This window comes from Haliaeetus albicilla, chromosome 18 (genome assembly GCF_947461875.1).
Source record: "Haliaeetus albicilla chromosome 18, bHalAlb1.1, whole genome shotgun sequence".
Classification (NCBI taxonomy): domain Eukaryota; kingdom Metazoa; phylum Chordata; class Aves; order Accipitriformes; family Accipitridae; genus Haliaeetus; species Haliaeetus albicilla.
In genome coordinates, this window is record NC_091500.1 from 3,023,412 (window position 1) to 3,050,489 (window position 27,078).

Consider the following 27,078-nt stretch of genomic DNA (forward strand, 5'->3'; position numbering starts at 1 on the left):
AAATTTACGGCCTATGTATCTTCATGGCCAGTTTAGCCACATCTGTGGTTCAGATTCTCTCTGTCCACATCTGCTGGTTGCTCATTGGCCTTGGACAGAGTACAAAAATGCTTTAGAGGACTAGGATAACACGGTATGGCAATTCTTCTTTGCCAGATGGTACAGTTTTTTAGAAGAAAGCTGTCAGTCACTGCCTGTTGGACTAATTCTTTATGCCAACCTCTACAAAATCACGGCACAACAAAGCTGATCGTAGATGATTTGGGAGGTTGAAACCATGGAGAGTTAGAGCTGTACTTACACCAGGAGCTTGAGTGAGCTTTTCGTCTGTGTTGCCACTTTAACAAGCATGTCCTTATGTGCAGATATGTCGTAGGGTGCTGTGTGCCACGTTGATAGCTGGGGCAAGAGTAAGGCTGCAGATTCCCTGATACAGCACAAATATTTGAATGGAGCAATGAATAGGCAACAAGATGGGACAAATTGGCCTAGAGTGAAGTATAATGTTCTGCTGCCAAAGAGCAGGGGGAGAGGGTCAGCGTCGGAAGACTGTGAATGCTTGGATCCTTGGATAGGTCCAGCTGGCTTGCCAAAAATGCTGCTCTTGATAGCCAGTTTTATCCCCAAATCTTGGCAAGTAGGCAGCCTGCCATGTAGGCTGTGGTTTAGCAGCACCTACTAACAGCGGAGATCAGCTCATAAGACTTATAGATATCGTAGAGGTAGAAATCACATAATTCTGAAGGGTTTAGCTGCAAATATCATTTAATGGCAGAAGATGGATGTAAATACCAGAGCCAAAGTGTCATCACAATGAAAAATGACTTAAGACTGCTTACCCAAGCTCATGTCATCAGCAGATAAATTAATGGAATAATGTTTTAAGCTGCTTGATAATGTACAAGTGGAAAAAGAACCCCAACACAACAGTGCTGATATGGAATGGATTAAGAGATGCCCCAAAATAGCCTTTAAAATTATGCTGTGTACAAGTTCTATAATGTGAATAAACCACGTAGGAAATACTCTAGACAGTCACACTAGCAGGCTGCTGTGGTATGCCTTGTCATGGGAGGAAATGATTAACCTACCTCTCTCTCTTCTAGAGATTTCTTGAATGATTGCATCCCTGGATTGCACTTATCTTATTAATAGGTGCATCATGTCAGTGGGGCAAAAAGTCTGACTTCATTCATATTATTAAAGTCCTTTACTTTTGGAAACAGGGTGGCCACTTGCAACTGCCTTCGGGAATGATCCCTGGCCCACGCTCTCTGAAACCATGATTGGAAAGCATGGGAAAGAGTGTTAGTTGCTGTGGGCTAAAAGCATGCCATGGGCTGCTATAAAAGCTTAGCAGTAGTGATGATCGAGTTCCTCCGTCCGTGCCCTGGCACAGTTTAATTTACTGGTATGGCTGTAGCCATATTATGTGTCATTAGCTCTGTGGATATAATTGAATAAAACATCTTTCAGGAGCTAATGGGGTTCTTTGGGTAGACACAATATGCTTCAAGGTAAGTATAGGTTGAGAACAATATCTTTGAATGTAACTTATGTTAATTTATTAGAAAATTTGAAAGGAAGGGTTCCTAGTTCCCTTAGAGCAGATGTGGCTGATAGCAAAGGAAGCAGTGGTAACTTCACAGTCACCACATCAAATGTTACCCCAAAAAGGGGGTTCTCTCCTTCTTAGCTTTGTTTTAATAGCCAAAGATCTTGCTGTTCAGGTCTGGATTTGAAGTCTTCCATTTTAATCCATTTCTAAGTGCTCCACTCTTGAAGAGTAGTTGTTGGGTTTTGGTTTGGTTGTTTGGTTTTTTTTCCTATGATATTCCAGTTCTCTTTGTATTGATCTGAGAGCTGTTAGCAGTTAGAAGTGGCTGGAACTTGCAGAGGACAGGTGAGGTACTGGGGGACTGGAAAAAGGCAGATTTGGTGCCTGTCTTAATACTAAATGGGAAAGGAGGACCTTACAATGTAGAAATCAACCACTCTAAGTTAATTCCTAGAAATATACTGGCACAAATAATCAAAGCCTTTTTAAGCACCCAGAAGATAACAAGGACCTAAGTAACAGTGAACATGGACTTGTCAAGAACAAATGACATCAAACTAATCTAATTTCCTTCTGTGACAGGATAAAAAGCTTGGTGGACAGAAGAGAAGTAGTACGTGTCATATATCTTTGTGCAAGAAAGCTTTTGACACTGACCCTCATGACATCCTTGTAAGCAAGCTAAGGCAACAAGGTCTACATGAAACTACTGTAAAGTCTGTATGAAATTTGCTGGAAAGCTGTAGTCAGAGAAGTTAACAATAGTTTTGACATTTATTTGTGTCAAAGTAGAAAGATGCATTGAATGGAATTGCACAGGGCTCTGGTTTAGGCAAGTGAATTTAACTGCATGTATTTGGAGTGGAAAACAGCAAGGCTAGGAGGTTATTTTATAGGGATAGATTTAGGATGAGTATGGTGAATAGCACCCAACAATGCTGTGTTCTTGGAAAAACATGCAAATACATTCTAGGATGTATATTTATTAAGGTAACCTACATGCCATATGCAGTAAACCTGATTTATTCAGCTCTCACAAAACCATAGTTGTTTTGCCGTGCATGGTTCTGGGTGATGTCCTTCAACAAAAACATAGATCAGCTGATGGCGATGTAGAGTAGAGCAATATGAATGATCACAGATGAGAAAAGATTGGGCAAATATCCATCAGGAAAGCTGGAAATGTAGCGGTTTCTGTTGTGGGACAGTAGGATGACTTGCAAAAGTCTGTGCAAACTGTGTGATGCCATGGTGGCATTTTTCATGTGCATATTTTGTCAACTGACTTCTATTGTTCTGTGTCAAAGTAGTAAATGAACATATGAAACAGGATTAGTCCTAAGAATGTTCCTTGAGGAACTCTAATTTTAATCTTCCTCTGGTCTAATCTTGCTCTAATTTAGGGTGTTTTTCTGTCATCTTTCTTTTAGCCAGAGTCCTTGTACTAATTAGCATCTTTAATCACAAATAGTTTCCCATCTGGTGTGAAATCAAATACTTAAGTATTTCTAGTATTAGAAGTCACAACAGAGCTGTTCAGTCAAAATTTTTCAGAAAATTAAGAAGGACTATTAACTCTGTCCATTCTTGGAAACTCCCATGGATGCTAATATTGCTTAAAGTGATGTATTTTAGCAATCTGTCAGATATGTTATGTCTGCTTATGTATGCTGAATATTTAGGGACCCAAGGTGTGCCTCTTCTATATTTGGTAGTCTGAACTGAGCTTAAATGTCACAGGAGCCAAGGCCATCATCTTAGTCACCTGTAATAAGGCTGGGGTTTTTGTATTTATTGTGGCCTTTCCTCTATAGCTGTAGTATACTAAGTGGAGAACACAGTCTATACATGTAATATAATGAATTCCTTTGGAAAAAATAAAGTGAAGTGAGTGTTAATTCCAGCATCTCTTCTTTCCAAATGGTAAGAAGTCTCAACCTACATAATCTATTTATTCTATGTTTTGTGAAATTTCTTTAACAGAATCAGAATCTTTTATGGGAACTTGATTACCTCGTTGCTAGAAGTCTGTCCCAGATCCAAAGGAAACCTATTTCTGATTCTTGTCTTCTCCTGTTTCACTGCACTGGAAGTGCAGAAGCAGTTAAATCGCTCTCCATCTTGCACACGCACGCACGCACGCACGCACGTAGCCTAACACACTACTTTATACGATGTGTCTGCTTGGCAACTTATAAGAGTTTTGCTGGCGCGTGGGAGAGACCTGCAGGAGTCAAGTGCAGCATTAATGTAAGCTCCCAGTGGCTTAGAGGGAAGCTCATTACTGACCTGGCTTGTGCGTCTTGTTCATTTACAGTAACACTTTAAATATTTAATCGATCTCTCATTCTTTCCTGTCATGGACCATTTTCCCTCAATTGATTCCTTTTCGGGGGCAGGGATGGCTGGAATGCATTTATGTTAGTGGAATTCTATAAATTATACTCATTAAGAGGCCAGATACAATAGGCCAATATGGAATTAGTCTAAGCTTCATATTGTACTTTTTGCCCCAGGTTCTCAAAGCACTTCAGAAGCACTAACTAGATAAAGGTGAAGAGCAAAGCTCTGCTGAAAGTTAAAATACCTCCTTAAGTTCCCAGGAGCTGCTGCTTAGGAGTTGTCGTTGCAGAGGTAACAGGCTTATCCTTTCGGTAACGCTCGGCTCACTCAGCTTCAGCCTTTCTGGGTTTTCTGTCATGATAAGGGATGGGATGCATCCTAACTAGAGGGAAGGAAAGTGGAAGGTTGGCGTGAGAAACATCGCTTTTTCCAGCAAAAAGATGTGTAGTCATCTTGGTTGCATCTCCTGAGACTCCTCACCAGGCCAGGCAATTCTGAGGCACTTGCGAGGTCGAGCGGTGTCCTCATATTACACAATTTAGCTGTGAAGCATCTCTTCTGTAGGTAGAGATGCTGTAACATCTGTTTTACAAGTGGGCAAATAGGGGGACAGGCAGGAAAGGGCCTGCCCCAACCTGTCATCTGCAGACTCATAAATCTTGTGTTGACTTTGTGGGGTTGCAAATTAATTTTTACCACGAAGGATTTGACAGCAACTTTTTTTGGTGATATTTTTAATAAGGTCTGTAAGCCTCACTTTGTAATCCTGTGAAATAGGCATTAGACAGCATGGGCTTGTCAAGACAGCCGTAGCAGGCGCATTTACTTTACACAGCTCCTGAATGCACTCGGGGGAATCATGAAAACAATATCACACCTTTGGGGTTGTACAGAGGTCTTGGAGTACAGTTTGGCCTTGTTCTTGATGAACACGATATCACTTTATAAACCCGGTAAAGAAAGAACTGTGGGGTATTTGCCTTTCACCAAGCCAGGCTCAGAGAAGATAATAAGAAACCTTCAGTAGCTGAAGGCAAACACTTTTAATGGGCAGGCAGAGGGGGTTTTCAGCAAATGTGCTTTAAGTTAGGATGACAAAACAGATATTCAGAGCTGTTTCTGGGCCCACCAAGTCTTTGCCACTCCTGGTGAATGTGGACATCACCTTGAAAATGTGTCATTTTCAAATCGAATTAAATCCCTTGCATACTTCCTCAGTTGCTATTGATTTTTATTCTATTGATCAGCCAAGAAATGCTCAGGTATTTCATATATGCATTTAAAGTATTCCTGTGTCATCTGGTTTTGTGCTGTCAAACTTAAATCTAAATGTCCTCAGTTAGCTGTAATAACAAATTAAAAAAAACAGCCCCAAACCTGTCCTGTTCCCTAGTAACTTAGCAAGAAGTGCTATCCCACAAGTGTCACAAGTGTTTTTCTTCAAATCACAGTGATAGAATACAGAAGAAAGAGAAAGCCAGGTTCCTGCTCTGTGGGAACAGAATATTTTCATGTATAGGAATATTTGCTTTTCAACACAATGCTTTATAATATTATCCATTATTACACAGCTAAAATGCTCAGCCTTTGAACTCAAAAGCTAGTATCGCCTAACTACAAGGACCGGTGTCTGTGCGACTCCATTTATGCTATTACTATTTAAGTAAGAATTTGAGTAGCGGGCTCTGAATACAGTTAAATTGCAAAGACAAATGCTGCTGTTTTCGTTATTGATGGTGTATGTCCTTGATACAAGTGCTGTATCTCAAGGAGAGAAGTATTCATGCAATCGTCCACTGCTGACTTTCTGGGCACCCTTCATTTCAGTTTTGTTTGGTAAGTGGTGGAGTCTTTGAATGAAGATGCAACATTTCAATTATTCCTCTCTTTTCTTTCCTGGCAACTGTCAAGGGATAAGGGCTGTGATTGTAATTGAAAATATCCCTACAAAGCCTCAAAATTATTATAACTGAAATTAAAATCTTATTCTTTAACTACTATTAGGTTTCACCTTGAAAAATCATGCCTGACTTTCAAAGAGAGTTTCATGGCTAATAATAATAATAATAATCTTTGAAAATTTAGTAGATTTTGACCATTCATTTTCCTGTACAGTCACAAAGAAATACCCAGGGAAGCCTCAGTCTTCTAATTGCAAATTTGATTTGCTTTGACCTGGAGTCACCATCAGAAATTTTGGCACCTAACTGAGGCACGTAACACGGGAATAAAGAAATGATGGGGTCTTCTGTAGTCAATGGAGCAGTATAGGCACCTCTGGATGGCAAGGCAGATTTTAGGAGGACTGAACTACTCGCTGGAGGTGGGTATCCGTTGACGTTGATTGTGGAGTAGACCGTTCTCCTAAGTTCAGGTTTTGCAGGAGGTCCCGAGCATGTAGCTATTGAGACATCTCTTGTTGAGGAGTGAGATGGAGCCATCCACCCTGCCAGTCACCTTTTATTGGCTACAGCAAAAAAATGTAGGGTTACAATTAAAAAAAATGTTTCTGTGCTAACAGAAGTTGACTGCTAAAGTAGTGAATGGGTGAAAGAGAAGAAGTTACTTCCAACCTCAGTCTTGCAGGTGGAGCTGGATGCTCCCCATTTTAGGGATGTCTGACAGTTCCTCTCAGAAGTCTTTTCCTCAGTTGATTGATACTTTAGCAAACATTAATTTGGGGGGTGAAATTTTCCATGCCAGTTTTCTGTCTCCTCAGACTGATATTTTTAAAGATCCAGCCAAAATTGTTCAGAGAAGGAAGCTGGAGAAAAACATGTTGTTTTCAATACTAAAATATTTCTCCCAGCCTGTCTACAAGGAGCCCTGATACCTCCCTGCTGCAGAGCAGAGATCTGAAATTCGGTAAGGGGGCGTCTTTTGCGCATGTTCTGCCTTTTTTTTTTTTTTTGTCTCCCTGTGGAAATTTCCCTAGCCTTTCTTAATTTACAGGCTTTTTTTTTTTTTAAATCCCACACATTTGAGAGAGATGTCGCAGCATTTAACAGCTGAAGCCTTCAAAAGACGCTGCGGGGTAAGTGTCGTGCCGCTCTAACTGCGCGTGCCCTGTTGCCGCAGCTTGCTTTCCACCGCTACCTAAGCGACAGGGATGTTCCTTACCATCGCGGCTGATGTTTGCTCTTTGCAAATTTGGGAGCTGGGTTTTCCTGGGGTTTTAAAACAATGGCACCCAGTGCAATGAAGAGGGACAAGCTGCCTGGCTAGAAGGCAAAAATGAAAGAAATGATATTTTAAGGGGGGAAAGAAAGGAGCAGGTTGGGATGGAGAGAGGGGAACAAGAGAGCTAATGGGATTAGAAATTGTTTAGGGCTGCTCAGACACATCGGAGAGGGAGCTGGGACCAGGAGCCCGACGGAGGTACCTGGGTCTGCAGCCGGCAGAGCTTGGAGAGGTGCTGGCAGAGGAAGGGTTCAGAGGGAAATCCAAACCACCTGATGATGTGAAGGAAAGGCACAGCCCAAGCATAATTCCCATTGCTCAGCCTGAGTACTAATTGTAACACCACAACCCAGCACAGTGCCTATTTAAAGGCTGACCCGCGGGCTACGATATATACAGTTACAACCTTTCTCCTTTTCCTTGTATCTCATTTTTAAGGTCCTATACACAGCACATGATCCTGCACCTCCTTATTTTCCGGTGAAAAAACAGCTTTAAATACAACAGCCGTGTTAAACTCACCAGAACAAAGTGCTTGTTGCTAGATTTTAATCCAGCAAGCCCAGCGAACATCCACTTTTGCAGCGTCAGGTATTAGAGAGGAACAAGACACACACACTTTCAGAGAAGAAAAAGAAAGGAAATCAAGCTGCTTTCATGTAGTCTTTGTAATTATTTTCCCCCTGTTGTTCAGAATTCAAGTTTTAAAAAAAAAAAAGGGGGAGGGGAAGAGGGCTCTAACATTTACTGGCAGTAATCATTTCACCATCTGCTCAAGCGTGCTGCTTCCAGAACACACGTTCTCAGCTGTTGAGCAGTCAGCTCCCCGCTCCCCTTCCTTTTGGAGACAGGGATGCCAGCAGTTCCTAAACTGTAACAGCATGGACAAGGCTTTTCCCGCCCCCCCCCCCCCCCCCCCCCCTTTTTTCCCTTTCAGTCGCTGGAATTTTTTTGAAAAGGCAGGAAAGTTAGGACTTTTCACCAGATTGTTTCAAAGACTGAGCTGTTCCCAACTTGACAGTTGTTCATCTGAGTGCATGCGAGTGGTTCAAAAAGTGGACATTATTAATATTTTAATATTTTAGAGTGCCACAAGTGGGTTTGCTTAGTAGTAGAGCTCCAGTGGCACCTGGGCGGCTCTTAAGGATGGATTTAGCCTGTGTTTCTTTAGCTGTACCTAAGGGAAGGCTTTCCTGGTGGGGTACTTTCATGCCTGGGCATAGACACCTTTGATTTCTGCTCTCATGAACCGTAATGCTGAGCTCAGCATCCCTCTTTCTAATGGCTTCTTCCCATTCTCTTCTATGTGCTAAGCCAGCACTGGGATGTTCAACATCCCAGTCTCCTCTCTGAGAGCCCAAACTCAGCAGTGAATCACAGCATATAAAAGAGAAGGAGGGATACCTTGCTACCAAATGGGCTTTGTTGGCTAAAAGGAGCTAGGACAGCCAGAGTTACCCTCTTTGCATGTTCCTGCATCATTGCCCTTTGGCTACTGGTGAGCAGAAGCACTTAAGTAAATATATGACTAATTTAGAGGGCAGAGGGTAACATTAATTAGCTCATCCTGTCCTTGAATGTTTCTGTGTCACTGACGCCCTAATGTATGGCTCTTGCATTTTCTGTTGTTGTTTCTCATGGCAATAATAATCCACGATCTCAGTTTGTACATTTAAATTCAGAATGAAAAAACATCCATCAGTGAAAGACCTTATTCAATTCTCCCACTGTATAGCCAATGCTTTACAAAGAAATGAGCCAGAGTGAATTCAGAGCCCATTAGGCATGTCCCAGGAGGCATAAATCTATATGCTTACAGATGTACTTACAGATACAAATCTGCATTAAGAAAAAAAATCCTGCTTGACCTAAGGTATTTGTTCTAAACTACACGATTTAAAGTGCAGCTTTGTATGTAGAAGTGACTCTGTGGGATGGCTTTTTGTGATTTTATGTGTGTTTCATTGCATCAAGATCAAATTTACTCTTTTACAAGCAGACGAAATGTTATTTCTCTGTCAGCCCCACATACTTGCTCTCATTTCCATAGCCCAAGCTGGATGGGTGTTTCCCCATCCAGAAATCAGGGGGTTTTTGATCAGCATTTGATCCAGCTGAACTGTAATGCAGACCGCATTGGTTGAAGCCTCAAAAACACCTTGGGAATATCCTTTGTTTCTCAAGGCAGTGTCTGTGTTTGTGCATTAGCCTCTGTATTTTCACCTTTGAGCACGCTGTGACACTGAAACCAGTTCTTTGCTGCCATTTAAGAAAATATCAATCTTTGAGATTGAATGAGTTGGACATGCTATTTATAAAAAGGTTATGTGAGCCAAATACTTATCATCCTCATAGCACAGGATGGTGACACAGGGCAAATCAGAAGATAGGCAGGTGGGAGAAAGGGGTTGGGAAGACAGGAAATGGAGGCTAAAGAACATGAGGAAGCAGGGAAAAAAGGAAAAGAGAAAAAGGGAAGATGTTCGGGCCTGAAAGGCCTCCTAAATATCGGTGCCTATTGCAAATTTTCCCTGAGCAAGGAAAACCCATCCATTGACCTCCTGTTGCTGTTACCTAGGTGTAGATAGGAGCTCCTTATGGTGTTATTATACCTCCCCCAATGATTATTAGATGTAGTGCTGTGTAGTAAAGGGGAGTAGGAAAATCCCCTGCAGGCTTGCTGATTTTTAAGATCAAAAGCCCTTCACAACCTGAGGTGGGCAGAAGCTGGCCACTTTCAAAAGGTGAGTGGCTGTGTCACACAGGCTGAGCGAGGCAAGCTTGGCTGTGGGGCACAAATGCTATATTCACTAGCTGAAGAAAATTAGACAGAAACAGTCTATGCTCGGGAGATTGGGGGAGGACAAACTGAATGACCTTATTCCTTCAAAGGAAACAGAGATACAGTGAGCGTGGATTAAGGGCAACAGATTTGAGACCATCCGTGGTGTCAGGCATGGTGGGAGAGGCCATGCTGACTTGTGATCTTGGATATATCACTTGGAAGAGTATGGGAAATTCTTTAACGTGTCTCTCCTGCCCACTTCGAGTTGCCTACATGGAGGGACCCCCATTGCTTCCCCTGGAGAAATGACAGCCTGGCAGGGTTGGCATCTGTTGGTGCCTATAGCCTGGATCACAGTGAGCGCTTGGACCGAGCTCCTTCATTTCCTTCTCGTAAAACCCTCAAAGGACCCACACTGAGATGGACGTAAAGAGGCAGCAAAAGGGAAGCAGTTGTTCTCCGAAGGAAGGAGTAGAGGGGTGTTGCTAACACTGTGATTCCTTGGAGCAACATGTCCTGATGCAGTCTGCCATGCCAAGAGAGGCACGGAGCCACGCATGACATCTCCAAATGGTCTGTTAGCTTTCCCCGTGCTCTTGTTTCGAAATAAGGAAAAGGCAGAGGAGAGGGCAGAGACCCCAACGGTGGCTGGGGAGGTGTTTTGGGGGGCGGTGGGGGGAGCCCCATGGTATCTCTCTACTTGCTGTAATAACCTAAATGAACAGTTTTGAGACTAGCCACTTCCTAATTAGGACAAGCTTAAAAAGGACCACTTGGCATCCTTGTTGGTGAGAGCCATGTGCTACCTGCAGCAGGCCAACTCCAAAATGAAACTGATTTTTCTCTTACCTACATTCTGCATTCAAGCAGCTGCTCCTAACAGGTGCTTGCTCTCTTCCTAGCAGATGGCGACAAAAAAATGGGTTTGTTGGCAGGTTTTGCCACAAAGCAGCCTTCTTATCACACATATTGATGTGTATACAAACATACACGCGCGCTATCAGGCTTTCAGTTTAAAAAGTAATTCTCCTTCTGATATAAGGTCAGTCACATGGGGGTCTTAGCAAGAATGGTATGTAATTCTCTCTTTTGTATCCTGGCTCTAAAGGCATTTGTGACTTAGCTGCCACATCAAAATCCTGGCTAACATTTCCCCATTAGTTCAACTCTTCTACTGTATCTAAAGGACCATGTGGTAGGAGGAATATGTAATGTTAGACTGCATACCTCCATATTTATCAGTGCATCTTTAATAGCTTGTACTAGCTTAAATAAGAATGAACTAGAAAGCCAGCAGGTTTTAGACAGGGACTGCCCTGATGTTTTTCTCCTTGTCATTGTTTAGGGTAATATAATAGAAATGCAGGAAACAAATGATCTCTCTCCTTAAATAAAACTACCAACTGAAAATTTACAGTGGAGGAGAGACATAGCAAAGCATTTCAACAAAGAAATAGAACTGCAGCATTTTATCACTGGGAAATGCACCCAGGACTCTTGAGTGCTGAAATGTGTTCAAAGCTGCCTTGGGGAAGTATGCGGGGAGATCATTTGTTCTGTATTCATCACTTGAAGAGAGACAGCTGTCAAACAAATCCTTATATCGCCTTTCGTTCTTGGTCTGTTAACTCCGATTCCACCTCCCAGATTTTGCCTGGTCAGGGCTGTAAATTTGACAAAATGGTGCAAAGCAATGCCAGCTTCAGAGGACTACGGCATCGCCCAAAAGACCTTTCCTACTTCTATTTCTTGTCGTGCAAGTAGCACCAGGAAGACCCCATACTCGCTCTGTTTTGCTGTTCATTTCAAAGAAACAGCCTGAGCCAAGACAACCAGATGAGGATGACATCTGGCTATCAAACCTTTGCCAAGTCACTGCTGTTCTCTAGCTGGCAGGAAGATGATGTGCTGCAAATGCCAGGTTCTCACTGAAATGTAAAGTGCATTCCCTGCATTTTCTTTGCTTCCTATCCAGCCACAATCAGTTCGGTATTTTGTTTTACTAATGGCCAAATTCAAATCTCCTTTCCAGACGCATTCGTCAATGCTAGGATGCTTATACGACGAGTGGAATTTGACCCTGAAGTCCAAGATGGTCTCGTATTTTCTAAGCTTACTGACAAATTAACTTGTTGACTGTGAATCTCATTCAAACATCCAGGCCCCTCCTGTGGGGTATGTTTGTGGTGAGGCTCGCTAATCACATATATGAGAGCAGTTTGTATCCAAACTCTTCCAGGAAGGAGTAGGTAGAGCTTGTGGCAGGTGCATAAGCTAAAGAAGCTCAGGAGTCTCCTTCACTGCTATTTTTCTGTAAGCCTAAGTTGCACATCTTTAGGAAGAAATCACTATAGCTTGTGAAAAAAAGCGCTGCAGCTTGTGAAAGAAATCTGTTGCTAATCAAAGGTACGTGCAGTTAAAAGATAGCTTGCTGGGCCCCCTGCAATACGTTGCTCTCTGTTGTGCTCAGAAGCAGTCTGATCACAGCTACACAGAGGAAGCTCATTCAGGGATGGTGTGTGAAGGAGCTGAAGCTGTAGGATTTGCCCTGTTTCCTTAGGAAGGATTTTTGTTTTCACCCCTCCCCGCGTGCTGCTGTACTCTCAGCATTTTTGGCAGCTGCCAGAGGGCATGAAAGAAATAACTATGCTGGTTTTGCAGATGATGTTCTGGCCAAGTGCATTTTTTCCCCTCTTCTGGTAAAATAGGTTTGCTGCAGGCACAAGTAACCAGTTTTCGAAACTGGAGAAAGAAAGTAATGGCATTAAATAAATATGCATAGAACTTGGGCTGTTGAAGTGAATTTGCTCTGCAAAGGGTGCGGGTCATATTTCTACTTTTCTAGTTAGCATCTGAAGTTTGACTTCTCTGCCACATATCTGCAGATTTCAGAAGTATCATCGTGCTTTCAGTCTGTGGGCTTGTAAGCAGAAGCCATCTGCATTCAAGGGCACTCACATAAGAAGTGGATATTGACGCCTGAAGAATAACTGAAAACTTTTAGATTTTCTGTGGTGAACCAGCTTGCTATGAAAATGAAGTCCATGCCAAAATCTTCACCAAAGCGTCTGTAGATGGATAGAGCTTAGAGAAATTGGATTAACCGTGCATTATTTTGTCATGTGCAACTGTGCTAGTAACTCACCAGCAGTTTGATCTTCCTCCATAGCTTCTGTGGAGCTGATTTCAGAGGCATGCATGTTTGGATGTGGCCCTAGCAAGGTGATGCAGTGAGTGACGCTGGATTCAGTAGCTTCTGTTCGATCCCAGCTGTGCCCATGTCCCTTTAGTGCTTTATCAGTTTTGCCTGTTTTGGTACACGGGCTGACTTCTGGGGTTTAATCCTGTTGTCTGATGCACAAGCGTCACGGCGACATTTGTGATGTCCTGGAGGGGAATCTGCTGTGCTTTAGATGCCACTCCAGTGGGATGGGGGTTCCCATCAGTCTTTTATCAGACCTACCAACCTCCTGAGCACGTGTCTGGTACTTTGAGCTACCTTGCGTACACGGGGTTCACTACAATCAAAACAAAGTGTACGGCTGACAGCATTACCCTGCCTTCCACTCTGAGATCAGTTGGTTTCAGCATCAAATAAGCAAAACTAAACCAATCTGTATGGAAATTCTCAGGATTGTATGTGCTTATTCAAAAGGTGTTTTCATCTGCTGGCTCCAGTGTAGATCTCACATACAGCAAATTCAACCCATAACAATTTTTTTTTTTAACTTCATCAGAAGTACCCTCTATCTATGCATAGGAATAGGTTAGAATATTTTGAATTAAAATCAAATTTGATCAAAGATTTGTCAAATATGGGGGGGTCTTTGCATCAAAAGGTATGTACAGATACTGTAACTAACTTGAATCACGTTAGATGCTACGTAACCGCTCAACTTGAAATATCATTCTGAATATCTAACTGAATCTATGTATCTTTAGATTCTGTCCTTATCAATGATCATAATGCATCCTCCTGTAAAATAATCAGTTAACTCATGGGACTGTCATGGCAGTATGGTTTATTCATGTCTGCACAAAAAATAAATTGCTTGATATTATCCCAGTACTTGAGAGCAAAACTTTTTTTCCAAAAAAGATAACAAATAGCTAATTCAGGTTTTCAAAAGCATGTATACTATTATCGTTAGTAAGAAGCTTAACCAACCTGCAAGCAAATCCTAAACGATCCAGATCTTAGTCTTATTAAGCTTATGTGTTTCCTACCACTTAAAAGCCTATCAAAAACCTAAAGATGTGGGTAAATGAGATTTTCTGGAAGGCAAGCTTTAAAGTTTACCTCCTTCTCTTTTTAAACAAGAAGGCAATGACTCTATTTACATGCCGTTTCTGGAACTCAAACGGAGCGAGTACATCACTGCTGCAGTGTTTCATGGAACATCCTTTGTTTATTCACACTGTGCCACTTTTAAACTTCAGATGTAAACAACAAAGGCTTCTTTGTATTTCACACTATCTCATACTCACTACCTTATGAAGTCCAAAGCCAAAACAGTGTGGAATTTTACCCTCCTCACACTTTCTTCTGCTTGTTGGATGCGTTCTTCCAGCCTTTTCTATTTATAGTAGCTGGAAAACTACTTATCTTCTGATTAAAACGTGCTTTGTTCATTTTCTCTTGACTTTTTGGTCCTTGGTATGGGCTAAAATTGTATTCTCCGGTACCCATTTCAAATATAATTTTAGTAGTAATTATGCATATATTCGATAACAGAAACAATTTGTCATCCTGAAGGATTCAAATTGCTTTAAAGTGGTTGACCCGCCTGTGATCTGTTACAGAGAGAAAAAATCCAGAAAATATTCCACTGAACTCAGTTGGTCAGACAGAAAGGTCAGAAAGACCCAGGCTGGAAATGCAGCAGCTGTCTGACAACATATGTTTTAGCACAGAAGAGTTCGGTTTCCATTTCAAACCAGAGTGAGAATTTTAGTTGGAAATTTCACAAAACTGTAGCTGCACTGATCCTTGAGATCTGCCACTGAGAAGTCCCCCCTGCCTTTTTCACTGTGGGGAAGGACCTCAATTTTATGTTTCATTTGACATGCAGTGGGTCAGACTGCATGGTGTCCACATCAATCTCCTGCTGGATCCATCTCCTCTCTGTTTGTTGATGCCTGGGGGAGGTAGCCAAGGCTCTTTGCTCCTCTTCTTCCATTCTGTGCTTATCTCCATGGGAAAGACAAGGACAGACTGCCCATAGTATAAATGAAAATTTTGCTTTCCAAGAAAACCAAAGTAGCGTTGTGTTGATTTTTTCCTTTTCCAGGGACAAGTAGCATCCTTCATCATCCCCTCCCCTTGTGCTGCATTTGAGTACAAGAGATATCTGATGACCCCATCCACCAAATGTTGGGTTTTGGGCCTCTTGCTACAAGAAAGACATTGGGGTGCTGGAGCACATCCAATGAAGAGCAATAAAGCTGGTGAAGGGTCTAAAGCACAAGTCTTATGAGGAGCAGCTGAGGGACCTGGGGATGTTCAGTCTGGAGAAAAGGAGGCTGAGGGGAGACCTTATCGCTCTCTACAACTACCTGAAAGGGGGTTGTAGCCAGGTGGGGGCCGGTCTCTTCTCCCAAGTAGCAAGGGGTAGGACAAGAGGAGATGGCCTCAAGTTGTGCCAGGGGGAGGTTTAGATTGGATATTAGGAAAAATTTCTTCATCGAAAGGGTTGTCAAGCACTGGAACAGGCTGCCCAGGGAAGCGGTGGAGTCACCATCCCTGGAGGTGTTTAAAAAACATATAGATGTGGTGCTTAGGGACATGGTTTAGTGGTGGACTTGACAGTGCTAGGTTAACAGCTGGACTCAATGGTCTTAAAGGTCTTTTCCAACCTAAATGATTCTATGATTCTGTGATTCTGTTTGGGTAGAACATTTAATGTATAGCATAACAAATAGTTTTGCTTTAAATTGCTAGGAGCATTATGTCCATGATAGATCCCTGTAAGATCTTTCCTTATATAAGAAACCAGCAATATAGACTGAAAATACTTTAATGGTGACAGCAGCTAGTTTAGTAGGTGAGCCTAGTGGTAGGCGTTCAAGGTGAGTCGTCCTCCACTTTAGACTATCCTCCTGTGGCTGCGTGAAAGCTTGGTTGAACGAACAGTATCAACAAAATCCCCTTGACCTCAGAATGGCCAGAGTTTTCCTTGCAGTCTCAGCTCACCTAGGAGCTGTGAGGCGTACTGTATGATAACTTCCTTCGTATTTGTGTTAACTGTGGCAACTGGAGCCTGCGACTTTGGTCAGGCTTCTCGTTGTGCCAAGTGGTGCACATATGGCCATAGTAAGAAGCAGTGCACGCCCTGCAGAGCTGGAATAAAAAAGGAGGAGTAGCATTAGTGCCATTTTAAAGAATGGGAAACAGCAGCAGAAAGAGAGATTCGGAGTGCTTGTTTTGCTGTCACCAGGACAGTCTGAGGTGAGCTAGCTGATGGTCCTGCTGCTCTAGAAAGTAGGCTCAGGGCTTTCACCACAAACAACTCTTCTAAAGAGAGTGGACAGCACAATGAAAATCATTGCCCAGCTTTTTGGGGATGGGATGGTTTGGCATTACACACTAGTGGTCATGAGAAGCTGAATAGAAAAACAGAGCTTGTTACTAGAGGCAAAATAAGTGGCAGAGATGACAGGTTGCCCAACAATTTCCATTATAAGGATCTTCTTTCAGGTATTCCAGTATACGAATTTTTATGATTTCAGAAGAAAATATTTGTGCTTGGTCTCTGTCTGAAAGTTTTTCCTTCCAATCACAACAGAAGTAATTTCTGGATTTTTCAGGATGAGTTTAGGAAAAGATAAATTGTTTATTCCTCTTAAAAATTCATATGTTTTCCTGAGAAACTGTCATGCTTATATATTGTGGAAGAAATACTTGATATAAATCCAGTGTTGGCTCCAGTGAGAAAAATAAAATGATGGCAATGTAACAGTAAAGCTGAACTGAGCCCTCTGCGTTAAATATGTGAAATGAACATTTTCACTTCTACATTGCAACTTCCCCTGAATGAAAAATAATTAGAGTGACTTCCATTTATTGCAAAGGATACATACACAAGGGAGTACCTTGCATCGCACAGGCTAGTCTGCACTTTGCAACGAAGTGTGGTTCAGAGATAACTGAGCTAATGGAAGTAGTAAAGTCTTGTCAACAGAGTATTTATATGTGGAGTGTTTTCTTCTGCTCGCAGGCAGCATGGATTTGCCTGATCTTACCATTACACGGCATTTGGACCCAAGTTAGCTTCTCAGAGTCGTTCAGGACTGCACCATGTAGAGATACCAGTCCTGGTCTGCAACAGCTTGGAAGATTCTGCACGAAGCTTCACTGCTCCGTATGTGGGTTGTTATCGGTGGCCCCATCTCCGTTTGGACCTGGCCATTTTTCATTTCAGGAATACGAGAGTAATGGATGAGTGATTAGTGAAGAACAGTCTGCTGTCTCAAACCGCGGAATAGATTTTAGCTTTAGATCACTGAAAGTCAGAACAGGGCATATCTTTTCTTAGCCATCATAAATTATCCATGCAGGATGTACAGTAAAAGGCTGTTTGGCTGCGTTAAAATTGGCTAGACAAACAGAATTTCCATCTCTCTCAATGGCTCCTTCAACACCTAATTAGTTCCCAGATGCTAGTTGAGCAAGATGTCTTTTATCTTTGCTAATGTTATCTTCCTATACCTCCTAAATGCCCCCTGGTGCCATTCTTCACTTTCATCTTTCTTCCCTCAAGAGAAGGCAGGATGGGTGTTCAGGAAGCTCTACTCTGAAGGTCAAGCTTGTAAAGACTGTGGGTCAAGTTGATCCTGTTATACCCGTCAGTATCTGGAGCAAAAGCTTTGAATCCAGAATTAGATTGATATGATGGCATGCAGGATATGACTTCCTTTCTACGCATGTTCATAGGATCAGTATCCAACAGGAAAAAATAGAATTGCAGATTTTATTTCACTGTCAGTTCCATTTAATACAATTTAGGACAAATTCAATGTTCATCTTTTCCCATTGCTAGAAGGTACAAAGAAGTCTGTCCATATAAATCTGCCATTTCAGCTGGCATAGCTGATTGTTGTGGGCAATGAGGAAGTACACTCAGATGTAAAATAGTAGGAAATATCAGACTTAACTGCACTCCTGATCCTTCCTAGACCCTCTGAGCATAACCACTTGGGGCCTCAGATATGTTAATAGCCAGGCTATCGGCCAACTGTGATTTACCTTGGCAGGTCTGATTTATATCCAAGCCCAGCAATTCTTTCCCCTCTGGCAGGAATGAGTGACCAAACAGCCTCCTTCAAGCTAAGTATTTAAGAGAAAAGCATTTCAGAGAAAGCAGATCTTCAAACCAATGGAATAGACTATATATATACATGCAGCTTTCCCCTAAGGCTCATGAAGCTCTGTCTCTAGCTACGTTCAGTTTACTCGATTCAGATGATGTGCTCTGTTGTGTGTGTGGGTTTTGTCAATAGGCAAAAGCGCTGACAAAGTTTTGCAGTTTTACAGATGAGAATCAAGGTTCTTCAGCTTAGACTTTGCACCACTGTCATTTTAAGTTTCTATTGTATTTCCTTCTTGTCTGCATTTTCCCTGTGCCGCACTGGAAGAATACACTCATATGAACAATTCCACCAGGCCCATGTAACAGCATTTCTCCTCCTTGACCAGGTTATGTGTAGTCCCTATAGGAAGTTTATGTCTTCAGATTTATAATGTAGTCACATAGCAGCTTGTTTTCTATCACAGCAAAGACCAAAGAAAGCAGTAAAGTCCCTGGGCTTCACCATTTCTGCTCTCAGGTCCATACACCCACACTATGAAGGATGCAGAATTTATACCAGCATGATTTGATCATTCTTGGTTTCAATCTTGCCCGATTTGCGAAAGGCATGCTACAAAGTGAGTTCTGAGACTAGATAGCTTCCCTGCAAGGATATTAATAATACTTAGAAATTATATGGCACTCCAAAATCCTGTGCAAGCATTAGCTAATTATGTAGTACTCCAAAGCCCCGTGCAAAACATTAGCTAATCAATTCTTGCAGCACCTATCAAATATAAAAGTATCATTGAATCCACTGTGCAGAGGTAACTGGAAACAGGAGAATGTGGGTATCTGGTCCCAGTCCATGCCGCTGCCTGGTGTGGTAGCTGGGGTTAGACTTCAGCACTTGCCAGCCACTGCTCCCACATTTTCCTTGGCAGGATCCTTCTTTCCGTCTCTGTCTCTGTGGATAAACACATGATTTCCAAAAGGAGGTCGCCTACATGGATGTGAATGCAGATTTTACCAGCTAGACATAATTTCAGCCCATTCCAGGGCTTTGTAGAGGTCACTGGCACCAATTAGTTTGGAAAAGCCAATATCAGTAAGTGACATACAGAAGACTGGACTCAGCACGGCAAACTGAATTTTAATATTCGCTAGAATAACAGTGGAGTGTTTACCACTGAGGTGCTCCAGCAAAGTGAAGGCAGCACAAAGGAAATAATTTAAAATAATATATCATTGAGATGTGATACTGCAGAGCAGGCTCTTTTCCTTGCAGAAAAGGAGAGGTATATCTACATGACACTTAGCAAAGGAAGGAGAGATAAAACATTCTTTCTTAATTGCACATTACTGAGGCCTCAAGCTACTCATTGTGTTAGTTCCTCTGGACCAAAGTTAGTTACTCTGGATCAAGTGAGCATGCATTGCTGAATTTCTGCTCCCAAGCCTGCCAGCAACTAATCCACGCACTTGGCAAAGTCAGTTAATTTGTTTTCCAGTTAAAAATATCACAGTAATCATGTATCTAGGAGGTACGCATACTGCCATCCTACAGAGGATCGAGTCCGTGCAACTAATTCCTGCAGGCCTTCTCCTGAAATAGTGCAGCTCCATTAACTCTTAGTGCTTTTGGAAACAGAGCTGTGTTTCAGTATTGCTGGCGATGATACGAAATTTTGAGTAGCCCATATGATAAAGGGGTAGCCCTAGAGATTTTAAGTAGGCACTCCCTGCTGGAGCACTCAGAGTTGTGAGATTACTTGCCTTACAGTTTTACATCAAGGATGACTGATGGTACAGAAGCACAAGCTGTCATAGGTGTCAAGATACTCGGCAGGATTTTCAACATCAGTGATTTTAGAGGGGCCATTAGAAACAGGGTAGCTTCGTGTAACTTGCTGAGACGTGAGACAAACTGGATATTGCAGCGGCCTGAGTACAGGCTGTAAGCTTGCTTTTAAAGTGCGTATTGGATCAAACACAGGATGATGCTATTTTTATCAAAAGCCACAAAATGCTTAAAACCAATTAATACTCCGCTGCTTTACTAATGCCTCTGCTCAGAAAATTAAATGGTTTCATTTAACAAAACCAATTTTAAAGCTTTTTTTGTCAAATTTTTAAGTGGGTTCAACCTCTTCTCTAAACTTCCGCGAACTATGCATTTTCAGCACAATGTATCAAAGTGTCCTGGCTTCCAGTCTGTTCCTTCAGGTATATATGGAGGTACAAGGGAATTATGCTTTTCTGGCACAGTTCATTCCAAATTCTTAAGGCCCTTTTCAAGTATTAGCTACTTCCATCTGAATATAAACAAGGAGCCAAACACCTTGAATGTGTTGTTGCCATGCTGTAATGTCAAATGATTAAATATTTTGACATACTTTGGCTCAATATAATCAGCTGGCTACAAAAAGCTGAAGCAGCAATTACTGTTAGTTCAGAGGGCAGTAGCAAATCAAAGTGCAGAAGTATCGTGTGCTAAATGCAGTTGCTTGGGAGTAAGTGAAGAACAACCTTCTGTGGTTACACTGGTTTGCTTTATTCCTTGGCAGTCTACCATATAATCTCCCCTGTTGAGGACAGCATTTCACATCACCTAGCATAACTGAAGTGAATTGCTGCCAGCGGAACAAACCGATTTCGCTAACACGCAGACTCTGCTGTGTCCCAGTGACCCAGTGCGAGAACATCTGTAAGATGATACCATCTCTCTAAATGACTAGGACATCCTTTAAAATCTTTCTAACTGCATCTGCATGCCATGGGATCCCCTCACTTCAGCGGAGATGGGACTGGTAGCACTGGGTTAGGTGGCAGACAGTTGGGTAACCAACTGATATGGCGCAAATGGGAAAAAAGTAGGGTTTGATTTGCTGCAATTCATTGTGGTTCCAAGCCTGTGTGTTCAAAATCATATATTTACTGACAGTGATGTTTGTGCCAGTTGCTGGTCCTATGCATGTAGTGTTCATGTGTATAGCGCTGGCTATTTGATGGCCCGATACCCGCGGTGCAAGTGGACTTCTCTAAGTGCCTCGGTGCACACCTCCAGTCTTGGTGCCACCAGGAGGGAAATCGCTTCTTGCCAATGTGCTGCATGAGTCCAAATATAGATGCAAATCTGCGTCCAAAATAAGTGCTCCTGTTCACTAATTCACTAATAAATTTTCCTTAGGATAGCTGAGCATTTTAGGAATCAGTTCTGGAGACAAAGCATCTGCAAAGCTTGAGCTGTCCATGAAGGACTTGACGCGGGTAATGCCATAGCAGAAAGCTACATAATTCCTCTTGTCTGTGTTCACAGCTGAGGAATTTGGGGGTTTCCCGCCCCAGATTGTAGTTACAATTTTGAGGAGCTGTCTGCAATTCAACCTATAGCAGAAGAGGTTCAGAACAAATCACTGAAATGAGCAGTGGTAGGTCAGTGCAACCAGGTGGTGGTTAGCTTCAGGTATGAAAAGAACTTAAGTTGGAAATTGCTTGCACATGAGCATCATGGGTAAGCTGTGATTTAAATTGGCCCTGCTACTGAAGGAATGAAAAGTGGGCTGCTTCTGTGCTTAAGGTGTCTTCAAGATGGTCTAGCAGAATTATAGACAAGTTAGGTCTGATGTTTTATGCTGCAGATTGCTTGAGTTATCAGAAGTTGGTAGACGCACATAGAATAGTGTTTCAGAGAAGAGTTGATGTGACTTTAGCAGAGGAAACTCATGTCTTGCACAGATAATACACTTTTTTGAAGAGAGCGGGTGCATAAAAGGGAGCCAGGTACTGTGGAATAGGTGGAAAGTTTCTTTTCTTTTTGAATGAATAACTGGTTATAGATAGGAAATAAAAGATACAAATAACTGGGCAGTTTTCGCAGTGAAGGGAGATTACCAATTACCTGTCTCGGGAACCTGTGCAGTTTCATATACTGATAAAAGAGCTGGAAAAGGGAGGCAGATGATAGTGACGTGCCAAAATCTGCTGATGGTGTAGAGTTATTTCAGGTAAGCAAAAGTAGACATGACTACAAAAAGTTGCAGAAGAATCTGACAATATCAAATGTCTGGGCAATAAAATAGCTGCTGAAATTCCATGTCGGTGAGTCAAGTGCAGACACAATGATAGGGTTTAAATTAGCCCGCGAAAGAGGTCCTGGCGTCATTGCAGATGGTTCTTTGAAAACGTCTGCTCAGTGCTCAGCAGAGGTCAGAAAGGCAAGTGGAATGCTAAGAATTGCTGGGGAAGAGTTGGAGAATAAAAGAGAAAATGTAAGTACACCACTGAATAAATTCGTGGTGATCTTGAATAGAGTGCAATTCCAGTCACCCCATCTCAATGCAGCAGTAAAATAGAACTAGAAAAGATGCAGAAAAGGGCGAGAAGGCTGACCTGAGTTATGAAGCAGGTAGTCTAAGCCTGTGAAGCTTGCTGAAGAAATGAATGAGCAGGATTAAGGCAGAGGTGTAAAATCAAGATGGCTATGGAGAGAGTGAATAAGGAATTATTTGTTGCAGCAGAGGATGTAATGACATGGTCGGGCAAGAAATTTAAAGCAAACAACAGGAAAAAACTTCCACAGGCTATAATAAATTAGGAAATGCTGGGAGTACACGTTGTTTAAAAAGGTAGTAGTGCTGAGATTCCTGGCGGTGGCTCCGACATGTTCCTCCAGCACTTATCCCAGTGTACGGAGTTGGCCATGTCCCTTCTGTCCTCTACAGCTGGGTGAGATTTGGGTTGTGGTTTGGTTTGGCCTCTTGCCAGTAGAACCTGCCAGGTTTTGGGGGGCTGGATTATAATCAATTAAAGGATCATTGTGTTCTTCTAGTGTGATCTCTCCTGTGACAAAAGCCGCAGAAGTCCCTTGACTGAATTAATGAATTAATTCTCTTTGAATTACAGCAGAGTATTTGCGGAAAAAAAGATCCAATAGTACCTTAAAACTTTCCTGCACTGAGTAAAGGGTCCCAAGGGTTAATTACACTCTCCCTAATTTGGTCCTTCCCGTTTCTGCATGCAAAGGCTGCAGTAGCCCTTTTGGCTGCAGCATGGTAATGGGAGGTCACGTCAGATGGGTCAGGAATTTTGAGACAGCAAGGACTAAAAAGTCTGCTAGAACAGGATTATCATCAAATTATATCTGCCTTGGCAGCAGGAAATCAATCAAGAGTGGGCTGATTTACACCTGCTGGAGCCAGCACATCATGAACTTCATCATCTTTCCCAGCGATGTTTTTATCTTTGCATCGACACAGTCAGTGCGAGGAAAATATTTTCCTGTTTGAAATCAAAACATTCTAGGTAGTGTTTGGCAGAGTGTCGGAGCCTGGGGTTCCCGCTGCTTCTGACAACAGTGCTGGTATCTTTTGCTAATGACCAAAGTGCAATATAATGAGTTGTCTTGGGCTTCTGCTTTATTCAGCATGCAGTGTTTTAATAGACTGTTAGTAATTCTGAAAGGGATAAATGATGTTTATGCCCTCTTGTGGTATGTTATTGAACAGAATGGATTTTCTAACTGACAAAATTAGGCCAATGATGGAAAAGTCCCAGGTAAAAATCTGTAACGAATACTGTTTTGCACAGTAGAAAAATATCTATCCCTCCAGCAGCACCCTCATGACTCAGTTCAGGTGGGGGGAAGCCAATTTTACATGCATTTACAGCAGCAAGTAAATGACTAATGCCCATGATGACAGAGTTTGTGCCATCTTTCTGGAGTGAAGATAATTTTAAAAGTGCTTTTCTTTGCTAAGAAGGTTAGAAAGTAAGTGAAATACCGCTTTTTAACAGCAGTTGTGTTGCTGACACCTCTTCATGTTAGTTGTTGCCGACATGTTGTGGTACATAGCTTCACATTTTTTATCTTCGCTCACACGGGTGAGTGTGATGGGTAAATAATCTGATTCCCTTGGGACAAAGCCTTTCCCAAAGATGAAAAACACTGTTTGGTGATTTTACATGGGGAAATAAGGCCAGATTCCTGTGAAATTGGGCTCGTTACCCTGCCGTGTTCAAATACAATGCATTAACTAGTCGACATCTTCCTAACCTGTGCTGAGAATTTAGATGTAGAGTTGGGAACCCAGAGGTGCCCCAGACAGGTCAGTCACGGATTTTGTATCAATCCTATTACTTCATTCCTGATTGAAAACTGAATACAGCAAAATGTATCCTCCAGACAGTGAAACTACCAGAATCAATCAGACTAATGCTCTACAAAGTCCAGCAACTGATGTCAGACTGTGGTCAGTACTTAGCTGTGCTGAGGCAGGATCTGGGAAACCCTGCCATATGAAATTTGAAGATTTTTTGGTCCCAAATAATCACCTATTATTTAAGTGTTAGCTAGTGCTGTGAGGAAGCATTATTTCCATTACATGTCATCTTTCTCTCTGCCCAGCCACCAAGTATGTAGAAGACTACTGTAAAGAGGTAAGGAATGGTTTCCTTTCCACATCCATGATGAGTACAACCACAGTAGTGGGTTTAAATGGAAGTAGTGGGCTTAACTGGGCTAGGCTTTAGGAGAAACTCCCTAACAGGATGGTAAATGTTGGAACGGCCTCCTTGAGGAAACTGGAGGATCAGGATCTGCGTCTCCGAAGATCTTTCAGAAACAGTTAAGCAAATGTTTGCTGGGAGTAAGGCAGCTCTCGTTTGTTGTATCATGATGAAAGAAGTTGGACTTGATGACTTACAACAGGTCTACCAGTTCAATTTTTGTGATTCTGTGTGATGATTTCCTTTTATTTGGTTTATTTATTAGTATGATGAGAGAACACATTAATCTGTTAATCTTAAATGCTGACCCTTTGTTCTTACAGTTGATCTTGCTGTCAAGTCTAGCTGATAGCAATGCAATTCTATGTCCAGTACTTTACAGGTATACTTTGCAACAGTAGTCTGACACCAATTAAAATGCTTATTAGGTTATCATGGACTTCAGTGAACACAAGTTATGTCCCCACTGAGATAAGAATTGGCTCCAAAATGTTGGTCATTAACAGTTTTCTTAGAAAAGGAAAATTCAGTAAGAAAAATGACATGACAATTCATGTTAAAAAGAAATTCCCTCTGTCAGAAACCTTTCAGGAGTTTCAAATTCAGTTAGGGAATATCAGAAAGAAATTAAAGTCTAATTTAAAATCCCCACTCAGATTCTTTCTTCTTTTCCTGCAAAGTGATTATTGCTCCTGGTCCATGTATTGACAAATCTTTCAGAAATGAACCATAATTCTCCTTAAAAATACCTTTCTGGTCATGATGGAACTGTTCTTTTTGAAGAACGGTTTCACAGCGACTCTGTGAAAAGAGCCCAAATGCTCTTATTTCTCAATGACATCAGTGGAGCTAAAGTTTCACGTGGAAATTCTTCTTGGTATGAGGACATTTGGGGTGGATAGCACATTTCAAAGGTGAGGCACCTGCCAGGCAAAGTACTTGGACACTGCAAGGCAGCTGGCCAGGCTTGATCAGAGTGTGCTCTGCTGCCTTTCACACTTGTTTTCCACTTTTGCTGATGGCACCACATCCCTGCCTGGCGTGGTTAATAAAGAGAACGAATGTGTGGCCATAGCAAATTAAACAAATGAGCCATTAAAATGGGAGGGTGCACTACCTCTTCTCACCAACACCTACTTTGGTGCCCGCAATGTCTCCTAGCGCAATAACATGAGAGCAAGGAAAAAGAGCTTTCAGGGATGTGCTGCAAATGTGGTCCAAGCGCTGAGAGATGTCTGTGGCTCCTGCTGAAAGAAAACCTGATGTCATTCATCAGCAGAGAAGCTAGCAAACCGCTAATGGCTTTCCATCGTGTTTCTCGACAGGTATTGACAGAGGGCGGTTTTGGTCCCATCACAACAGAAATCCGGGAGGCTCCGGAGTTTTATTACGCCGAAGATTACCATCAGCAGTACCTCAGTAAGAACCCCGGCGGATACTGCGGCCTCGGGGGAACAGGGCTTTCCTGCCCTATTGGGATCATGAAATAGCCTGTGCTTACTCCACTGCCTCCGCTTTGTTTTAGGGAGTTTGAAAAAAGACCAACAACCCTGCTAAGTGTTACAGTACACCCGCAGCATCAGCGCATAAAGATTTGGGAACCTGTTGGGTAGCTTTCCATAATCTGAGCAGCTTCCCATTCACCGATGTTAAAAGCCAAAGTAGAGGCAGAAATTGCGCCTGTTGGCAAATGCAGCTTCTTGCTCTGTACAACTCACTGGGTTTCCTCGTAATCTTGTAATCTGAAGAGAAAAGAAACTTCTAAAAGTTTGGCTTAAAATGCTGTTAGAAGGATGAATTAGGAGGTGGTTGCACCTGCTAACTGCTTTGCATAGCTAATGCCTTCAGTCATGTTTATTTTCTTGGGTTAATGGAATTGCACATGTTATGAGAGCTTTGACTTCTGGAGACATGGCTGGGCTCATCTTAACTATCACAACCCTGTAATTTGATGTCTTTGAGAATGGTGAATTTATAAGATCAGTAATTCTCTCACAATTCCACTTTCACAGCACCATGTAATATCACCTAGAGTGCCTATTTTCTGAAACAATTTTAGCAAGAAAAAGTAAAAATTGTAATGTGATACTTCTTTTTGACAGTTCCAAAAAGTGTATAAACACAAAAAGAAATCAATTTTGTTTCCTGCACTACAATAAATTACAAAAAAAGAAAAGAAAAATGTTTTCTGTGATGTGTTCCATGGCTCTAAGTATATATCTGGGTAGATCTAAAAAAAGTGTCAAATATTATAAAAGGTTGCAGCCTGCTAATTAAACACCAGGGCTTTTAAATCTGTATTATCATGCATGACAGTACAAAGGAGTAGAATTTGTATTGGCCGCACTGTAACATAATTATTCCTATGATTAATTATTTGTACTTCAGTAGCTTGTGGAGCCCCCACCAAGACCAGA

General features: G+C 42.0%; 1 protein-coding gene across 2 annotated transcripts in view; it reads left to right on the forward strand.

Moving 5' to 3' along the window:
- The window catches only part of MSRA (methionine sulfoxide reductase A), a 285,500-nt gene extending 258,657 nt beyond the window's left edge, over positions 1-26,843 (forward strand). For both annotated transcript variants that reach the window (XM_069805545.1, XM_069805546.1), the window contains exon 6: positions 25,987-26,843. In XM_069805545.1, the coding sequence (XP_069661646.1) occupies positions 25,987-26,151 (165 nt within the window). In that variant the 3' untranslated portion in view covers positions 26,152-26,843. The remainder of the gene's footprint in view (positions 1-25,986) is intronic.
- Positions 26,844-27,078: the final 235 nt, after the last annotated feature.